We start from the raw sequence: 21933 nt of genomic DNA, 5'->3' as shown, positions 1-21933 counted from the left end.
TATTTTAGAAAGGTTCATAATTAATATTTTCACTGAGTGTGCTGAATTATTTTAATGGCTAACCAAAAATAGCTGCAGTAAATAGAATGTGCCTAAAGTATTTGCTTTCACATTGGAATAAAAAGAATTTAAATCAAAACTGCTTAGCTATTCTTGTTTTTTTTATATATCATGTCATCAATGCTTATTCTTCTATTGAGCATAACTTTCATGCAATGGGCAAGAGGTATAGGGTATATGAGGTAAAAGAAAATAGATCCTTGCAGTCACAGATACAGTAATCCTTGTTGAGCATTTTGAACTGATTGATATAAATAACATCTTTCCAGCCATCTGTCCAAAGAGAGACCTTTCCAAGCAGTGTTAAGCTGCAACAGCAGAATAATTAATGAATGGTGTCCTTTGTGCTAGTAATAAAGACAAGACAAATTATGTTATAATCTAATGCTGGTCATTTTTCAAAGCCAAATAAAATGTCAAATAAAAGTTTGGAGTAGTGTATCTGCTTAACACACCCCTATCCACGTTTTTTTTTAAACTATGCCAGTAATTTTTGCTCGTCTAATTGTTCATAAAATGGCTGGCACTAACTTTGTAAGAAAAAAATATAATTACCAAGGAAAGCACTTTGATGTTTGTGTGTATTAAATCATCCACAGCATGCAGTCTTTAGTCAGCTCACTGTAGTCTACATAGTGCTGAGGGACTGATGTTGGCACACTGAAGGGAGATGTCATCCAGCCCTAGAGCATGTTCAGCAAGTCCCACTGCACACACAAGTTTATGAGGGCAGAACATGGCTATGTGCCTGGAGAGTATACGAACCTCTTGGGTAGATGGGTAGGGTTGTTTTATGTCACTCTGAACTGGAATGAGCCATGTGTTGAAAAATAGGTTGAAATTGCTGTCTGATCAAACTCAGTCAATTTTATTAATGGATCTGCTTTAAAGCTGTACCATATTACAGAAAAATGTGTTTATAGCTCAGATTTGAAACTGCAGCGATGCCAAAATATAATTTTAAAGATCCTGTGGCAATAGATTTTTGTGATGTCATTACTGATGGTTGATGTCATCCTGTCAATTTGGATTCAACCTATTCTAAAGGGAAAAGTTCTGCAATTGGCTTATTAGTACTGAATGTAAATTCACAACTGAACAGTTTCTCCTCTTCCAAATAATTCTAATAATTATATTGAGAAAATACATAAACAGCCATCAAGAGTTGCTCAATGTGGACCAGGTCATAGCTCCAATCCTGAATTGTACTAAATTTAAATCATTTCTCATTATAAATCAGCTGATATTTTTTAAATTAATTAAACACATCTAAAGCAAGTATGCAGGGTCCACATGCAGGAGCTCAACATGAAACATTGATCATCCTTTTGCCTTTACAGCTGCTGCCTGACCTGTTGAGTCCCTCCTGCATCTTGGTTTTGCTCCAGATTCCAGCATCTGCAGTCCTTTGTCTTCAAGCATAAAGCAAAAAGAATCCCCTTGTATGTGGTAGGGGATATGGTACCCTTTCTCATGGTAGTGGATTCTAGGACAAGAGGACATAATGTCAGGTGAAAGGGTGTCAATTTAAAACCAAGATGTGGAAAAATTTATTTAGTCCAGAGGGTCATGAGTCTGTGGAGCTTGTTGTCAAAGGTGGCTATGGAAGAGAGGTTGTTGGGTATACTTGAGACAGAGATTGACAGGTGTTTAATTATTACGGGCATCCAGGGTTACAGAGAGAAAGCTGGGGAGTGGGGCTGTGTGGGAGGGTGGATCCACTCATGATTAGAATGACAGAGTAGACTCAATGGACCTGTAGGTCCATTTCTGCTCCTATTATTTTGTGATCTTGTGATATGCATTTCTTCTTCTAGTCAGGATATTCTTAATATATAGGTTTGCGAACAGTTCTGCAGGACTTGTTGGACCAAATGGCCTCTCTGTGCTTGTAATCGCATTCTGATTTTGGAAGGACATCAAGCCAAAAAGATTGCTTTGAAAAGTAATTAGTTTAATGCCTGCATGTTAAATATGGAAACTAAAAAGTTTTCCTCGTGGTTTTTGGCTGATCAATAAATCTGAGGAAGTGGAGAAAAACATCTTTGTTTGATTTAATGATAAATCTGCAATATTATTATCTCTATATGTCTAGAAAGCCAATTTATCATCTGAGAAAGAAACAATACATCTTTCAATTTGGTTACATCAACACAAAATGTTATAAATTTCAAGAATTCAAATCCACAAGTAAAATTGAAGTTAAATGACAAAACACCAAGTTTTTCTGAAATCTTAAAATGCCTGAATACCCTATCACCAATTTGACATTGTGGATATATTTATTAGAGCAAATCATTAAGAGGTTGCAACATTCGAAAGATATCATGGAGAAAATAAATTGTGGAAGAAGGATAATGATATCAACACTCATCTACATTTACATTTTATTTTGTAGCTGGCTTCCTCCATAATTTAACAGGGCATAAATAGGCAAAAATAATGTATTTATTCTTTATGGCTTTAAAACAAAACCAATCACATGGATTCTTATAGATTTTCAAATTAAAGCAAAATGTGCATTTCTCACCAAATTCTCTTCAAGGAAAATGTCTTATTGGTACACAATTTTTATTACTATTAAAAGGGTTGAATCTTAAGTATCAATCATTATCATCTGGCAGAAGGTGTGGCTTGAGTGTAATATATTGAACCATGGCACTTTCCTTGACAATGCATGCAATGTTAAATTTCAAAACCTGAGCAGATTAAGTCCAATAACACTCAAAGTAGCAAACTTAAACCAATTCACAAATGTACTCTAGATTTTGAGCACCAGTGAATTATCCAATCATTGCAAGGTATCCAATGTCTGCAACAGTAGTGTACAAATTAGTACAAGTGAATTAGAATACATCTTCCATTTTAAAAAAAAAAGCCAATATTTTGCATAGATTATGTTTACACTTTGTTAGTGAAGAAGACCTGCAGTAGGAAGCTGCAGGTTTTGACATGAAATTTCACTTGCAAAGACCACAACAGAAGTGCTTCATGGGAGGTGTTGCCAGTACAGTAGCTCTTAATGCCCATGTGGGATTCAGCCAGTAGGCACAACAGCTGCACCCTAATCTAGCAGCAGGCAGCGACGAGCCCGGCTGTCACTGCTGGAGGAAATGGGGAACTAAAGTTGGTAGGTGCATAAACATCCTTTGAAGTTTCCAGTTATTCCTGGCTTTCAATGTTTCTTATCATTTTCTGAGGGTTCCATTTAATATCAAATGCCTGCTATATAAACATACGTTATTATGAACTGCATCCCTGATTCGCACATTCTGCCAGCAAGCTGAACAAATTCATTGACAAACTGAACAGCTGTCATCATCAGCTGTTATTATTCGACATTAAGCTGCCTTTTTTTTTGCTATTTTTGTCAATTTTAATTGTACTTTGTTTGAGGTAGTGCCTGAATAACTCTGAATAGTTAGGTGGATTTGTTTAAGTATTAACAATTGTTAACATTTTTCAAGATGTAAATTGCAAGATTTGCAAAGCAAGAGTGTAATTGCATGCATGCCTTCTATACTATGCTCTGATCTTGCATGAATTGTTTCATTTTCCTTCCACTCAATGTCAACTTCATCTCCTCCACTCCCAGTTGAATCAAAGATTGCTCACTTCCTCTGAAAGCCTCAAGAGTTTCTATTTGCGGCTCTTGTTTAAGAACATAGAATGAGAGAAATAGAAGCAGTCAAAAGGAATCTGCCAAACTTTTTTTTGCCATTTTATGCAATGCCAATGACTCAACTCAGTATTTTTTTTAACCCTTCATCACATGCCTAGTTTTTCATAATATTAGTCATTAAATGTGATTAGTTGCTGAACTCTGAGAATTGAGCTGTTTCTCTCATGTTACCTTGGGAGCGCAATCAACACTGAAAGGAAAACCAAAATGATGAAAAGTTAGCAAGCAGAAAAGTTACCTGTGAGGAGAAAAGAAGAAAGGATTTTGTTTTTTGCATTGAACAGTGCCCTTCAAGACACCAGGGTGTCAGAGAACTTCAAGGTCAATGAAATATTTTTGCACTTTCATAATGCAGAAAATCAAGTTAATGATCAGAATGTGCTAGACATCAAAGTTTTTGCTTGTTGTTCAAAGAATATCCAATAATATAAGTAAATTAATATCACATCAATATGTATGTTGGTATGCTTCTTCATTAATTTAAAGGCATACATCGATTTGAAATTAGAAATAATATCCAAATTTAGCAATAATGTTGAACCTTATTATTTGGTTTGCAAAACAAAACAGCATTGTCTGAAGTAACGTCTGAGGCAAAAAACTTCAGCAGAGTGTTTTGCAAACACACTTGTATCTTGTACCCAAATGCCCAATGCACATCCATCAAAAATGTGCCATGCTGAAAAAAAAATAAGTCATGAACATTGAACAACTTTGGGAGCAAAAATGGTTTCAAATACATTGGCAAATAATTAGTAAGTATTTAAAACTGAAATTGCTTTCAAATTGTCCTTTTCTCAATCAATATTTCTGCAATAAAGATGTATATATATTTTATCATGTTTTATCCCCTGGAATGTCACTATGGTATAATTTAATTGTAACTTTACATTCAATACCAGAATCATTTATCTCTCATTATAACTTCGACTTTCTTCTGGGTGATGAGCTTCCATCAAGCAGTTTTCTGTTCTTTCTTCAGAACTTGATTCATTTTGAACCATAATTCTCGAATACATGTTTAGGTTTTCTCATTCTCATTCAAGAAAGGTTAGGTACTTCACCGTTAGCTTGTCAAGACAAATATCATAAGATTGTCATTAAATATAAGACAGCATCTACAAAGTTTTCATTAACTTCAGTTATTAAATTTATTAGCTCTTGTTTTGCTTAATTCCAAACAAGTAGTAAATAAAAAAATGAAGAGAAATAGTATCACATTTTATTTTCACTGGCACAGAAAAACAGAAATCTCACGCCTGAATCTGCATTTACAACCCTCTGTCTATTTAAAGGTCATCCCCTTCTCATAGGCAAATAGAAAGGTCAGTTACCCTTAAAATTAATTTGAATATTGTCCAATTAAATAAAGTTACTGCTGTCAGATTCTATCCACCTGAGGCAAAACGAATCATCCTTCACTTTCTGGAGTTGTTCACTTCTGTAGTATCACTTTTATTTTCATATAAATGATTAAATTTTAAATTGTACTTCCTATTTTTACTCTGTTTTTCATGGCAAAGAACAGACTTTTCTAAGCTCATGAACTGAGATTTAAAAAAAGTATTTTTGCAAAGTGATGCTAGTAAGTATCTCACTTGCTATTCTGCAGCTAAGAGGACCAACAAAAATTAAATTTGAATTAAGCTCCTTTTCACTTCATTTTTAATTTTTTTTTGTCAAATTGCTTCAGCCACCAGGAGTCAAAACACAATGGATTAAATGAAGGTAAAGATAAATTTGAAATAAGTTCTGAAGATGCACAGTAGGCCTGGCAACATCAACAGAGAGAGAAGCAAAATTAATATTTCAAAGTGGTAGCTTATAATCAAAGCGGGGTTAGTTTTCTGTGTGTAACCAGTCTAAATAGCAGGATCCTGTGGCGGCCCGCCCCTGCCTCGATCAAGCCGGTGCTTTGGGCGGTAAGCACAACCAAAGACCAGCAGCCTACGCAGCGGCACTGGCCCCAACAAGTGAATTGGCTGGTGCAGGGGCAGCTTAAAGGCTAGCAACCCAAAATGGCACTGGCCTTGCTGTGCAGCCAACAGACAGGGACAGAGCACGGTGAAGAAGGGTATTGTGAAGCAGGAAAGTACACACGTGCGGGGAAACCCACTTTTGTTATGCATGTTGTGACATCAGCCAAGGGAGGGCCACAACGGGAACAGTACAAATGTAAAAGTCGGGCCTGAGCCCTAATAAAACTCAGAGCTTAACCTGACTAAACTACATGTGTGTGCCTTCTTTCGAGAAGCACAGTTACAATCCAGAATATTATTTTCAATTTCGGACATTCTCATTCTCCCCATAAATGTAATGAAGGACCAAGGATTTACTTCTTTGCTGCTGAGATATCCTGTATCTGCTTGAGCCACCATTGTATCTTGCTTTCTGCCCAAAGCCTGATGCTCCAGCACTCAGAAACTCAGCACGACATCTGATTGTTCTGTATTTAATTCAACTTTGATTGGCATCCTCCTTCTCATCTTTTTAAGTGTCTCAGCCTGAATGCCACACATGCATTTTCCAGCCTTCAGTTTATCAACTGAAACTTCAACCTACAGGTCTTTTTCTCCTCCCCAGCTGTGGAGTTTCTGAGTTCTGTGTCAATCACCAGTGCTCCATTAGTACTTTGAAGAATTTAAATTTATAAATTTAGATGTACAGCACGATAGCAGGCCCTTATGGCCTATGAACTAGTGCCACCCCCTCTCAAATACACCAATTATCAAACAATCCCTGTAAAGTTTTGAAGGGTGGGAGGAAACCGGAGCACCTGGAGGAAACCCACATAGACACTGGGAGAACGTATACACTTCTTACAGACTGTGCTGGATTAGAACCCAGGTCACTGGCACTGTAAGAGCATTGGACTAACTGCTATGCTAATTTCTCAGCAGGTCTTTTGTGGGATAGGAGATGGTATGTGTCCCAATCTTTGGTGGGTAATGCATTAAAGGAACTCTAGAAGACATCTGGAATTTAAAATGTTTATGAGGACCCTATTGACAACTAACCACAACTGTCAATGTGCTTCGTGCATTTATCATCTAATTCAATTACATATTTAAATTCAGTTACGCACAGTAGCCAAACCATAATGATACATCTTGTTGGAAAGTTGAAAATGCATCGCAAATTCAGGTGCATCAACCAATTAATTTTTTTTTTATCAATTGTTTCTGAAGTCTGAGGTCACGTTTGTGATTGTGGCTATTTTGCATCAACCAATTAATATTTATTTAATTTTTTTATCAATTGTTTCTGAAGTCTGAGGTCACGTTTGTGATTGTGGCTATTTTGCGGACAATGGTAGAGGTTCAAAAATATGGGAGGTGCTGTAATGCCAGTACTCCAGTTGGTGTAAAACAGTGCTAGTCCATGGTGTCTCATTGCCCATCTGTTATGCTGATGGCCCCATACAGGTTTTGAACAGTGTGTAGAAGGGGTCAGCAATGTTTCTTTTTTAAATTCCCAAATTCATTGAGGTCCATGCCCAAGATGGTGGGTACCATGGTTGGCAGCACACCAAAGGATTATAAGTATGCAGAGCACCAGAACAGGAGAACATCCTCCCCTCCCTCCTTCCATCTGTTCAAAAGCAGAAACCTGGGAGATGACCCTTAAATGGAGGTTACCACAGCAAGTGACATGGGCCGAAGGACTTGAACTAGGCTGCAAGCTGTTGGAGACCCATGAGAACCAGGTGTGCTGACAGCTTCCTAATCATATTGGAGCTTGCCTTCACCGCTGGAATGAACAGGGGGCTGTGTGGCTGCAGTTAATGAATCAATAGGCATTCGGTGTCTCTGAAATGACTCTCTTTTGCTTCTTTTTCCCTTATTGGTGGGTGTGCCCTTTAGGTATTCCATACCTGGCAATAAAGGAGACTTGAACTTACAACCATATTCCAATTACATTATGAAAACAGGTCATCTCGACCCCTCTAGTCCGTATTGATTTAAGTGATCTCCTCTAGTCCCTCTTACCTGCTCCCTGCCCATAACCCTGCAATCCCCTTACATCCATGCACATCCAACTTTTTCTTAAATGACAAAATTGACCTTGCTGCAACCACCTCTTCCAGAAAGTCATTCCACTCAGCCACCACTCTCTGAGTGAAGAAGCTCCCTTTCATGTTACATCTAAACTTTTGCACCTAATCCTTAACTTATGACCCCTCATTCCAATCTCACCTACTCTCAAGGGGAAGAGCCTATTCACATATACTCTATTTATCCCCCTCATAATTTTAAATACCCCTAACAAATCCCCCCTCAACCTTCTACGCTCCAATGAATAAAGACCCAGTGTACTCATTCTTTCTTTGTATTCTAGATACTGCAATCCAGACAACATTTTAGTAAATTTTCTCTGCACCCTCTCTACCTTATTGATATCCTTCCTATAATTTGGGGAATAGAACTGCACACAATATTCCAAATTCGGTCTCACCAATGCCTTCCATAGTCTCAACATCACTTCCCAGCTTCTATAGTCTATGCTTTGATTTATAAAGACCACCATACCAAATGTTATCTTTACCAGTCAATGCACATGAGATTCCACTTTCAAAGAATGATGAACTGTTATTCCAAGATCTCTCTGTTCCTTTGCATTCCTCAATGCCATCCCCTTCACTGAATATGTCCTGTTTGGATTATTCTTCCCAAAATGAAGAGCCTCACACTTATCGCTATTAAACTCCATCTGCCATCTTTCAGCCCACTCTTCTAAACAGTTCAAATCTTTCTGCAGTCTCTGAAAACCATCTTCACTATCCACAACGCCCTGTATTTTTATATAGTCCACATATTTACTAACCCAATTTACCCCTCCATCATCCACATCATTTAATGTAAATGACAAACAACAAGGGACCCAACACCGATCCCTAAGGAACACTGCTCATCACCGGCCTCCACCCTAACAGACACTTATCCACCATGACTCTCTGGCATCTACCTTCTAGACACTGTTGAACCCATTTAATACCTAGCGCCTAAACCTTCCTTACTAACCTTCCATGTGGAAACTTATCGAAGGCCTTGCTGAAATCCATATAGAATACATCTATTGTTCTACCTTCATCGATCTTCCTAGTCACCTCCTCAAAATATTCAACAAGATTTGTCAAACCTGACCATCACCTCTCAAACCTATGTTGGGTGTCCCTGATCTCTCCCTGCCTTTCTACATACTTATATATTATCTCTAGAGTACTTTCCATTAGTTTACCAACCACTGATGTCAAACTTACTGGCCAATAATTGCTGGGCCTATTACCTGGAGTCCTTTTTAAACAGAGGAACCGCATTTGCAACACGCCAATCCCGCGGCACCATATCTCCCTCCAGTGACTGTTGAAAAATCATTGCTAGAGCCTCTGCTATTTCCTCCCTGACTTCCCTCAAGGTCCTGGGGAAAATCCCAGCGGGACCCAGAGATTTATTCACCTTTATATGCCTCAAAATTTCCAACACCCCCTCTTTCCTAATCCCTGTTTTCCATAATTACCCCTTTTGTCTCACTTATCCTACACGATTCCATATTCTTTTCCCTAGTAAATACTGATGAGAAGAACTCATTTAATATTTCCCCCATCTCATTCAACTCCACACACATTGTCCATTCTGATTCTCTAATGGACCAAATTTATCCTTCACCCTCTTTTTGCTATTCACATGTTTGTAAAAACCCTTTGAATTTACTTTCACCCTGTTCGCTTTATCCACCTCGTACCTTCCTTTTGTTTTCCTAATTTCTTTCTTTTTTTTTACAATCCATGTGTTTTCCAAGCATACATTATTTCTTATATTTAATGTTGGCCTCCCTTTTATTTTGAACCAACTTTTTAATATCCTTTTAAAACCATGGCTGTCTTGAAATTTTGGCTCTGCTTTTTTTCCTTACGGGAACATAAAAATTCTGAACCCTCAAAATCTCACCTTTAAATGAACTCCAATTCTAATCTACCTCCTTCCCATAAAACAATCAGCCCAAACCACTCCTTGCAAATGCCTTCTCATATCTTCAAATCTGACTTACCCCCACACAAAAACATTAATCTTTGGACCAGACTTATCCCTTTCCATAATTATATTGAAACTAATAGTACCATGATCACTGGATCCGAAGTGTTCCCAAACACACACTTCAGTCACTACTCATTCCAGAACAGTAGATCCAACACTGCCCCTTCTCTAGTGGATACCTCAACGTATTGCTGAAAAAAACTATACTGCACTCATTTTATATATTCTGAGCCATCCAACCCCATCACAGAATGTGTTTCCTAATCTACATTAGGAACATTAAAATCTCCCACTAATACCACTATTATTACAAATCTCTGCTTTTTCCTTATACATTTGATCCTCTATTTCTCACTCCCCACTAGGTGGACTATAATACTCCCCTATAATTGTAACTCCTCCTTTTCCATTTTTTAATTCCATCTTTGACGACCCCTCCAAACTATCTCACATCAGAACCACTGTAATATTTTTCCTGACAAGCAATGCCACCACCCCCCCCCCCACCCCTCCAATTCTATCACACCTTAAGCAGCAAAATCCCGGAATATTTAGCTGCCAGTCACGACCCTCCTGCAACCATGTCTCACTAATTGCCACCACATCATTCTGCCAAGTGTCTATCCACACCTTCAGCCTTCCTTACAACGCACCCAGCATTAAAGTAAATGCATTTCAGAGATTTCCCACATCTTACCCTCTGCTTGTACCCATCTTTACGGATAATTATTATTTATTACCATCATCCACTCTCCATTATGGCACTGATCCTTCTCCTTCTCAATCACCTATCTATCTACCCCCATACTTTGTCTACAAGCCTTCTCTATTTGCAGACAAACCTTCTCTTTGCTGTTTTCCTTTATATGGACTCCTTCCCCCAACCAGAGTTTAAAGCCTCCTGAGTAGCTCTAGCAAATGCCCCCGCCTGGATCCTGGTCCCTCTGGGATTCAGATGCCACTTGCCCAATCAGTATAGGTCCCACCTCCCCCAAGAAAAATCCCAGTGATCCAACAACTCCAATCCCTGCCCCTTACACCACCCCTTCAGCCACACATTCATCCTTCACCTGATCCTATTCTTGCCCTCACTATCGCGTGGCACAAGAAGTAATGCAGAGTTTACCCCCTTTGCGGTCCTTTTTAGCTCCCTACCTAACTCTTTATATTCATTTTTTTTTTAGGACCACTTCACTCTTCCTCCCTATGTCATTGGTATCAATATGTACCACAACCTCTGGTTCATTTCCCTTCCTACTTAGGATGTCTTGGACACGAGAAGTTACATCCCGGATCCTGGTACCAGGGAGGCAAATTTGATGATATTTTTCTTGAAAATGGTCATTAATTAAAAGTTAGACTTTTTGGAGTATTTATGTCATCTGACCTTGTTTCTCTGAATGTTCAGTGTTTATCTCCAAATATCTTATTATTCTTTCTTCAAGACATGACTTGGGTCTCATTTGAATGTTTTCTGGGTGTACAGACTGGAAATGTGTTTACAGGAATCTAATGGGGCGGGAGGGAAAATCTCAAGATATTGACTTGCATTTATATTTTAAAATTATGCAGCTATTGGCTTTTATATGTGTTGTCCAAGGTACATATTTTTCAGCAGACCTCATTTTTTCTCATCTCTTGAATAATCATTCTATACCGTACATGTAGGTACCAATGACATAGGGAGAATTAGAGAAGAGGTCCTAAAAAGTGAGTACATGCAGTTAGGTAGGGAGTTAAAAAGAAGGACCGCAAAGGGGGTAATCTCTGGATTACTCCCTGTGCCATGTGACAGTGTGAATAGAAATAGAATGAGGTGAAGGATTAACACGTGGCTGAAGGGGTGGAGTAAGGGGCAGGGTTTTAAGTTTCTGGATAACTGGGACCTTTTTTGGGGGAGATGTGACCTGTACAGTAAGGATGGGTTACACTTAAATCCCAGGGGGACCAGAATCCTGGCAGAGGTATTTGCTAGGGCTACTCAGGATCCTTTAAACTAGAATGGTTGGGGGGAGGGAACAAAATAGTACAGAGCAGTAAGGAGAAGGTTAGAATGCAAACAATGAAAGTTTGTAGTAAGTATTTGAATATGGATGGGCAGGTGATAGAGAAGAGAAATGCTCTGGAAGAAGATGAAGGGCAATTGGCAGGAAAAGTAAATAATGTTGTTCTTAAAAATGAGGGAAAACAGGGATTAAAAAATGGGAAATCCCTGAAATTCATATATTTTAATGCCAGGAGTATTGTAAAAAAGGTGGATGAGCTGAAGGTGTGGATTGATACTTGGAAGTATGATGTGGTAGCGATTAGTGAGACATGGTTGCAGGAGGGATGTGATTGGCAACTGAATATCCCTGGGTTTCGTTGTTTTAGGTGTGATAGAGTCAGAGGGGCAAGAGGAGGTGGGGTTGCATTGCTTGTCAGGGAAAATATTACAGCAGTGCCTAGGAAGGATAGATTAGAGGGCACATCCACGGAGGCTATTTGGGTGGAACTGAGGAGTAGGAAAGGAGAGGTTACACTTGTAGGGGTGTATTATAGACCACCCGGAGGGGACCGAGACCTAGAGGAGCAAATCTGTAGGGAGATAGTAGATATTTGTGATAAGCACAGGGTTGTAATTATGGGAGATTTTAATTTTCCACATATAGATTGGGAAACACATTCTGTGAAAGGAATGGATGGGTTAGAGTTTGTGAAATGTGCGCAAGATAGTTTTTTACAACAATATGTAGAGGTGCCGACCAGAGAAGGAGCAGTGTTAGATCTACTGTTGGCAAATGGGATGGGTCAAGTGACGGAGGTTAGTGTTGGCGAGCACTTCGGGTCCAGTGATCATAATGCCATCAGCTTCAATGTCATTATGGAAAGAGAGAAATCAGGGCCAAGGATTGAGGTTTTTGATTGGGGAAAAGCTAGATTTGAGGAGATGCGAAAGGACTTGCAGGGTGTGCATTGGGACAATTTGTTTTATGGGCAGGATGTAGTAGAGAGATGGAAGTCTTTTAAAGATCAGATTTTGAGAGTGCAAAAGCTTTATGTTCCTGTTAGGTTAAAAGGAGGGGCAAAAGGTTTGAGAGAGCCGTGGTTTTCAAGGAATATTGAAAACTTGGTTCGAAGAAAAAGGGAGGCGTACATTAGATATAAGAAGCATGGAGTTAAGGAGATGTTTGAAAGTTACATTGAATGTAAGAGGAATCTTAAGAGAGGAATTAGGAAAGCTAAAAGAAGGTACGAGAAAACTATGGCAAGCAGGGTGAAAACTAATCCAAAAGAGTTCTACAAATATGTTAATGGTAAGAGGAAAGCTAGAGACAAAATTGGTCCCTTAGAAAATCAGAGTGGAAAACTGTGTGTGGAACCTAGAGAAATGGGGGAGATATTGAACAGTTTCTTTTCTTCGGTATTCACTAAGGAGAAGGATATTGGGAGATGTGGGATAAAAAAAGCAAATTGGGTAAATATGGGGAATATAGAGATTACAAAAGGTGTAGTTTTAAGGCTTTTGAAGAATATAAAGGTGGATAAGTCTCCGGGACCAGACGGGATCTTCCCCAGGACATTGAGAGAAGTGAAGGAGGAAATAGCAGAGGCTCTGGCGGTAATTTTTCAAATGTCATTAGATATGGGGATAGTGCCGGAGGATTGGCGCATTGCGCATGTGGTTCCGTTATTTAAAAAGGGTTCAAGGAGGAAGCCTGGCAACTATCGGCCTGTAAGTTTGACGTCTGTGGTAGGTAAATTAATGGAGAAAATTCTTAGAGATAGTACTTATAAACATCTGGATAGACAGGGTCTGATCAGGAGCACTCAACATGGATTTGTGGGAGGAAGGTCATGTTTGACCAATCTGATTGAATTTTTTGAAGAGGTGACTAGGAATGTGGATGAGGGTAGCGCAGTGGATGTTGTCTATATGGACTTCAGTAAGGCCTTCGATAAGGTACCACATGGAAGGTTCGTTAGGAAGGTGCAGTCTTTAGGTATAAATTTTGAGATAGTCAAATGGATTGAACATTGGCTGAAAGGGAGAGGCCAGAGAGTGGTAGTGGATAATTGTCTGTCAGGTTGGAGGCCGGTGACCAGTGGTGTGCCTCAAGGATCTGTATTGGGCCCATTGTTGTTCGTTATATACATTAATGATCTAGATGATGGGGTGGTGAATTGGATTAGTAAATATGCAGACGATACTAAGATAGGTGGAATAGTGGATAATGAAGAAGGTTTTCAAGGATTGCAGAGGGATTTGGGCTGCTTAGAAAAGTGGGCTGAAAAATGGCAGATGGAATTAAATGCTGATAAGTGTGAGGTGCTTCATTTTGGTAAGAAGAATCAGAATAGGACATATGTGGTAAATGGGAGAGCATTGAGGAATACAGAAGAGCAGAAAGATTTAGGAGTGACGGTACATCGCTCCCTGAAGGTAGAAACTCACGTGAATAGGGTGGTGAAGAAGGCTTTTAGTATGCTGGCCTTTATCAATCATTGCATGGAATATAGGAGTTGGGAGGTGATGTTGAGATTGTATAAGACGTTGGTGCGGCCTAATTTGGAGTTCTGTGTGCAGTTCTGGTCGCCTAATTATAGGAAGGATATAAACAGAGTGGAGAGAGTGCAGAGAAGGTTTACCAGAATGTTGCCTGGGTTTAAGCATCTGGAGTATGGGGAGAGATTGGACAGATTGGGTCTTTATTCTTTGGAGCGTAGAAGGTTGAGAGGGGATTTGATAGAAGTATTTAAGATTATGAAAGGGATAGACAGAATGGATGTGAATAGACTATTTCCGTTAAGAGGAGGAAAGTTTAAAACAAGAGGATATGAGTTAAGAATTAAGGGGCAGAGGTTTAGAGGGAACATGAGGGGGAACTTCTTTACTCAGAGAGTGGTTGCTGTGTGGAATGATCTTCCGGGAGAAATAGTGGCGGCGGAGTCAATTGTATTATTTAAGAAAAGGTTGGACAGGTATATGGATGAGAAGAAGATGGAGGGTTATGGGCATTGTGCAGGGAGGTGGGATTAGAAAGGGGTGTTTGGTTCGGTGCGGACTAGAAGGGCCTAATGGCCTGTTTCCGTGCTGTAATTGTTATGTTATGTTATGAACTTTCTGATATATATAATGCTTCAATTCATAATGATGAACCATTAAACAATATGCAAAGTGTATACATTGACCTTGTAGGGTCTTTAATATGTAATCATTGTTGAAAACCTTTCAGTCTCAGAATATTAGGCAGCTGTTACAAAAAGTCTAAATATAATAAGAAAATTCTGATACATATATGATGAGTAGAGACAACTGAAGCTGATTCAAGCTAGTGACAGTTAAAAAAAACTGACACACTTCAACTTTGATGTCAATGCATGCTAACAACAACCCTCTTGAATTTATCCCTCCAAGCTATTCAACACTTACACCATGACATTTTGTAGCTTTTATGCAGTTTATTTTCAAGAACCAAAACTTTCCTCATTGCTCTTGTTGAAACTGGGAGTTACTGAAACACCATGGAAATATATCTGATTGTAATGTCATTCCAAAATATTATTTATGCAAGATTCTTACTCGCTTGTTTTAAATGGGTTATGCTTTGATCAAAATGGCAGACAAAAGTCAGGTGATTTAAGCAGTAATTTGTAGATGACCATGCATATGGGAAAGATGATCAGATGAGAAAAGAATGACGGATCTTGTGTAAATATGATGAAATACACTCAAAAACAGAGTAAACACAAGATTATTTCAAAATCAGTTAATTGAAACAAAGACAAAATGAATGTACTCATACCTTTAGTGAAACTGGGTCAGTTTAATCATCAAATGCAATGCGACCAATGGATGTATCTTTAAGTCTGGAGGCAGAGATTTTGTGTGTTAAAAGATGTGATGAAAATTCATGTTGGTACTTCATGTCTGTATTCTCATGTGGCTCAAAACATTAGGCAATTTATTTTTAATAATTTGCCTTTACCTCCAAAAATGTATGCTGGGGGCCAAATGAAATAAAGAAAACAATAGATTCCAAACATAATTGGTATGGGAACAAACCTTAGAAAAAGGGAGTAAAAATTAAAAGAGTAAAATAGTAATGCAGGAATTGTTTCAGATGAAGATGTAATGATGTGCATTTATTGAAATGATATTTGTTTTGAACAGAGTTATCAAACTGATTAAATTCCAGTAAGAGAGCATACTATATAGGATTTCAGAAAATATGCGAAACATTTTGGCTGTTAACTTCAAATCAAAGAGGCTTTTATTGGATTACTTATTTACTTTTGAGAAGAGGCTTAATATTGTACTAAGGAATTACTCTTAGCTGCTGAGCAGCTTATTACAGTGTTGTCTATATTTCACTGTATGTTGTATGAAATGAGAATTGATTTGACGCAAAAAGACTGCTATTTCCCTGGTTCTGCTGACAATTGAGAGCCAGGCATCTGCAGAAATGATGCAATCTTTTTAATGTGGTTGACACGACGATGGCTGGATTTTGTATTTGTAAAAGCTGCAAAGCCATCAGTATTCCTCATTATTACACTGTTAACTTGATAGCAATGTCTGGCATCTACATAGTTAAACATGGAAATCCAAATGTTGTTCCCCATATCACTTTGTTTTTGTTATGGTCTTCCTTGAAGCAATCAACACAAAGTCAGAAATTTTACAAGACCTTCAAGTATTTGCAAGTTATACCTGACGTAACAGTTAGCGCAACACCTTTATAGCACCAACCAGGACTAGGGTTCAAATCCCACACTGTAAAGAATTTGTATATTCTCTCCGTGTCTGTATGGGTTTTCCCTCGTGGATCTGGCTTCCTCCCACCATTTGAAACGTACCAGGGATGTGATGGGCTGAAATGACCTGTTACCATGCCATATCTGTTTAAACAGTATTCTCAGTGCTATCAGTAAAATGGGTGTGACTATTTTTAATAGTGTGTTGAGATTTAAATGCTGCAGAATAACATCTTTGGCCTTCAAAAACTAAGGTTTGCATCAGTGTGATGTTCTATCAAAATAAGATATGAAAATTCTGTGGTTTAAAAATTAATCTCAGATGGCAGTGCTAAATATTCTAAGATGTAACATTGGAAGGTTGTCTCCTAAAATAATTTCAGTGAAAAGCGTACAAAACATTGACACCATAAATAATGCATTTACCACCAATGACCAAGAGTGATTTTCCAGACAATAGTTTTGAAGATAATGTATTAAATTTTATGGTCTATGATATTTTAGCAACTGTTGACATCTTGTGTGGCACAATCTTAATTTCATTTTCTTCTTTCTTCTTTGGCTTGGCTTCGCACTTAATATGCTATCAAAATTATTGTTTTTTTTTACTTCCTGATTTCCTTTGTGTATGATTTTATAAATCAAATCAGCCTTTCAGCCATTTTGATTACATCACTGTTGGTATCAGCAAACATCTCTGTTTAATGACCTCAGACATGATGCTATGCTGGAAAGGAGGGAATCTGCTTTCCGCGACCACCTTAGCACTTTGTCAGTCATTTTCTTTCTAGGTCAACGATAAATTCTGATGCATTGTTGCTGACCAGAAATCTGGATGTTATTAGCTGCAATTAATCACTCCAATTGCTTTAAGACAGCAGCAGGAAATTTTCTGTCATTTTTGTCAGTTTGGTTATTTTAACAACTAGTTCACTGAACTGTTTGGTTTGGCAGCAGGTGATGGTTTCATCACTGCTTTAGTCAACATGATGATGGGGAATTGTCAATAAATCCTGAAAACTAGTCAATAAAATATTCACTAACTGCCATTGATACTGTTTTCATTTCATCACAATTTCATTGCATGCTGTTAGATTTTTTTTTCTAGTTTAATTAATGCAACAATTGTGATAAAGGTATGTCTCCCAATTAATCTATAATATTTTGATAAAGATTTGTGTCAAGTATTTGCCTTTTTTACACAAAACATTATGCAGAAAAATGGGCCTAGTTTGGATTGGCAATTTGGTCCAGTACAAACATTGATGGAATATATTCTGAAATGATTTAAATATTTTAATTAAACTTTCTAGATTTCAGCAAAGCTCTGGTAATAGTTACTCAGAATATGAAGCCATTTTCCTTTCATTAAACTAAAACTTGTCAGATTATAAAACAAATCAAAATGAAGTATTATTTAAAATCATCTGGAACTTGTCAAACCTCACAGAAATGTCATGGCTGTTGCAATGATTAGAAACGAAGGCAGGAAGGGAGTGGATTGAAGTCATAATGAGTGAAATGGAGGGGTGTGTGGACACATAACCATGCTTGCCATAAATACCTTAGGTGAATGCATAGGTGTAATAGAGTGTTTACAATGAAAATTGGATATTTGAATCAGGAAATAAAAATGCCTTTTGAGAATCTGCAAAGTTTGAACAGAGGAGTCCCTGCCCAGAACACCACATGCTCATTTCATAAAATCTAAAAAACCTGGCACTCTCACAGGCATCTGCCACTCGATCTAATGCCAGTCTATAGTATACTTAGAAACATCTGCTTCCCTGCACAAAAGGGACAGAGTGCGCTTGACAGGTCTGTGTTAGCAAGGCGTGCACTGCCAGACTTTTTTTTATAAAAAATTCTAATACTTCCTGTCAAACCATTAGCAATGATACAATCAGCGCAAACCCATTAAACCATCAGTATCCACCTGTGATAAAGAAAACCATTTGTTTTCTTAAGGGTCGCTTAATGTCCGTTTAACTCGATTTGTCAGGAAATGTGGAACAATTTCCTCTCAGCCTGCAATTTTGTAACATTTTTCAAGTCAGAAGGGCAGTAGAATCTGAAGTCAAAATGTTTGAACATCGAGGGCTGTGTGGGATTGTTGACATCTGCCGAGGTGGGAGAGATCAGTAAGCAGGAAATGGGGTGTCACTCTGAGTGGTAGTTTGCCATTATCTTGGCATTCTAATGAAGTGTCGGCAGCACAGAGCCTCTGGATGGCATCTTAACGCACGGATAAGCAAAAGCACTTCTCCCCCTTGTCACTGTCATCCATCTGCATGCACCCCTACTGCAGCCAATGGGATGGAACCGTGCTACAACATTCAATAAGCCATTTAGACTTTATGCATCACATGATTGGCCACACCAAATATGGAAAAATTGTACTTTATCGGTCATTCTGTTATTACACTGGCACCTAGAGTTTGATGTGCTGATGTTGGCCTCTGTCAGGCTTCTACTAATGATTCTGTATTAAACAGCTGACAAGAGAGCTTTAGTAAATGCTGGCAAAGAAACAAATTGACGACTATCATTTTACAAAACATGACAATGGTCTCAATTTTAGACACAGCATTCAGTTATTCAATTAATAATGCACCCTATAAATACCTTAGTACTCTGTTTGAATAATTTAATATTTAAATTCTTTCCTCCTACTAGTTTTTTTTGCTATTGTTGTGGCATGTCGCAGTAAATAAAAATAATTAGCTAGGTGGCGTAGTTGACTAAGACCTGGGTTCGAATCCAGCTCAGGGTGTGTGGAAAAAAAGTAGTTGTGCCCTTCAAAAGGCAAAAAGAGTTCTGCTACTGAATAATCTACCAAGGTTCGGCATTAGGTTCAGGTTAATGTGGGCCTGGTGTACTCTGTGCACACATACAAATATTATCTTGGTCACATGGAAGTCAGTAACTTTATACTTGAAAGGTAGATGCCATTAAATTTAAAATATACAACAGCATGCATCCAGATGGTTAAGTATAGCAGCAAAATTCTTCCTGCCAGTACCCAGCAGTGACACCCATCAGAGTTTATTTCTTCAAATGAATCCAAAGAGTAACTTCTGCAATCCAGATTTAAGCATTAAGCCAGGAGTATAATCTTAGCACATGTAAGGGTTTTGAACTCAGTGCATGTTGTGGGTACAAATCCTGAGCCATCAGAATTGCAAAGTGCCTCACAGTACTGTTTGGGACCGAGTACCAGGGTGAGACCAATACTTTAAAAACAAATTTACTGTTTGTTCAGTTTTCCCATTGGAACTGAGTCTATTTTGTTCCAGTATATTTTCAAGTACATTCTGTGAGTATTGTAAGTTCCCTTTGACATACTGGAATACAGGCATAGCCTTCTGTGTTTTTGAAGATGTTTTGAAATCCTGTGCATATGTGCCACAAATAGCTCAATGACATCATCCCAACAAAGCACGTGAAATATTCACAATTATAATTTGATCACATTTCACTTTCCACACAATGCTGAAAACTCTTAAGTGTGTAATATGAAGATTGTTCATCACTGTTTCTTTGTAGCTTCACTTACTTGTCAGTTTGACTTTAACTTCTTTTAGGTTAAGAAAAAAGGGCTAAAAAAGGCCTAAAATGTAACTTTAGCACTGCTTTATCTTCCAACTCAAAGCCTTTTCATCATTAACAAGTTAGAATCATGAGGGAATACACCCCAATGCAAAACTGATTACAATTATGACATCATCCAGACACAAACAAGCCCTTCAGCCCAACTTGTCCAAACCAACCAAGATGATATTCTGGGCTAGTCCCATTTCCTTGCATTTGATCTATATTCTTGAAGCCTTTCTTATCTTTAAATCTGCCCAAGTGTATTTTGAATACCAAAATTCTGCCTGCTTCTATAATTTCCACTGGGAGCCTATTCTGGATAATGAATACCCTCTGACTCAGCCCTTCATAAGGTCCCAACTTTTGTATTCAAATTCTGTTTTGTTCAGAATAGATTCAAAGGCTAGGCGCATGTTATGAACAAACAGTGGTCTTTATTTTGATACAGGGGAATTCACAGGAAGGGCGTGCACTGGCGGACTGACAAACACAGCACACAGGCATGTTATAGTAAGAAACAAGGGTTTAACGTGTTCAGCCCCCACCACCCCAGGCACAGTAGAGTGAGAAATTATGTTTTAACTTCTTTAGCATCCGCCACCCACAGCCAATGTATACCACACACCAAATAAACAAATACATTCATATAAACCCAGTCTCCAGTGTAGCCCCTGCTTGGGATTCAGGACAGGCCCATCACATTTGGCCCTCCATTACTGCCTACTGCCTGGAGCTCAGCAATAGTCAAACTAACAAGTACATACATATAAACCTGATTTCCAGCATTGACCACAGCTTGGGATCTTGGATGGGATGGTTTGAAGGAGCAGGAGAGGGAGAGGGAGGGGGAGAGGGTGAGAATGAGGGAGAACATGACCCTCCACAATCCACACTCCCACCAGGTTTCAGACAGAGAGGTCACGTGACCCTCCACACTTCCACCAGGTTCCAGTTGGAGAGACCACATGCCCCTTCACACTTCATACTACAATACCCTGCCCAATGAAGCTAAGCATGCCAAGCACTTCCTTCAGCCACCTGAGATGCTACTTTCATCTGTATTGCAAGGGTAATAGCATTCACCATTAAAATCCTACTGTTTAATGAACTAAAATTCAACATCTCACTTGCCAGAATTAAATTTCCTTGCTCCCTTGACCATCATTGACAATATAAAATCTTACAACTCTGTTTCTCTCAGGGCTGTGAATGTATAAAGATGCTAACAAGTCAAGAAATTGACTCACCATCAATATGGAATGCATATTAAAGGATATACATCCCAGTCATCCCCATATGCCATTAGTATATTAAAAAAACTGCGTACATTAACTCTGTCAGATACAGCACCCAAAAAAACCAAAGTTTTCATTCCTTACCACATTTGGTCAAAAATTATCTAAAAATGTCTTGATAGCATAGAACATTACAGCACTGTACAGGCCCTTCAGTGCACAAAGTTATGTTGTCAAATTTAAACCTACTCTACAACAATCTAATCCTTGCCTCACATCCATAACTCTTTATTTTTCATACATGCTTTGTGCCTATTTTGGCATTTGTGGCTCCCATGTTACTGGAAAAACAACCAACTGAAAAACCTCACAAAGATAAGCGTATACAGAGCCGTTGTCATACCCACACTCCTGTTCGGCTCCGAATCATGGGTCCTCTACCGGCACCACCTACGGCTCCTAGAACGCTTCCACCAGCGTTGTCTCCGCTCCATCCTCAACATCCATTGGAGCGCTCACACCCCTAACGTCGAGGTACTCGAGATGGCAGAGGTCGACAGCATCGAGTCCACGCTGCTGAAGATCCAGC

The 21933-nt window shown here is 38.6% G+C and overlaps 1 protein-coding gene and 1 long non-coding RNA gene across 21 annotated transcripts in view; one reads left to right on the top strand and one right to left on the bottom strand.

Annotated features, from left to right (window-relative positions):
• LOC138761984 (uncharacterized) overlaps nt 1-20194 on the bottom strand; it is a 34766-nt gene extending 14572 nt beyond the window's left edge. Inside the window, exons 1-3 of the long non-coding RNA XR_011356684.1 lie at nt 20072-20194; nt 15564-15627; nt 1413-1546 (exon numbers count right to left, since the gene is read on the bottom strand). This is a non-coding gene — a long non-coding RNA (uncharacterized lncRNA). The remainder of the gene's footprint in view (nt 1-1412; nt 1547-15563; nt 15628-20071) is intronic.
• The window catches only part of arhgap15 (Rho GTPase activating protein 15), an 826317-nt gene that overhangs the window by 683134 nt on the left and 121250 nt on the right, over nt 1-21933 (top strand). Inside the window, exon 18 of one of the 20 annotated variants that reach the window (XM_069935051.1) lies at nt 1401-2035. The exons of the other annotated variants lie outside the window; for them this stretch is intronic. Coding sequence (XP_069791152.1) covers nt 1401-1411 — 11 coding nt within the window. The 3' untranslated portion in view covers nt 1412-2035. Of the gene's footprint in view, nt 1-1400; nt 2036-21933 lie in introns of those variants that run through there. 20 annotated transcript variants of the gene reach the window in all.

The sequence above is a fragment of the Narcine bancroftii genome, chromosome 4, assembly GCF_036971445.1.
Source record: "Narcine bancroftii isolate sNarBan1 chromosome 4, sNarBan1.hap1, whole genome shotgun sequence".
In the NCBI taxonomy this organism is placed as follows: Eukaryota; Metazoa; Chordata; class Chondrichthyes; order Torpediniformes; family Narcinidae; genus Narcine; species Narcine bancroftii.
This window is presented reverse-complemented; position numbering and strand designations above follow the sequence as displayed.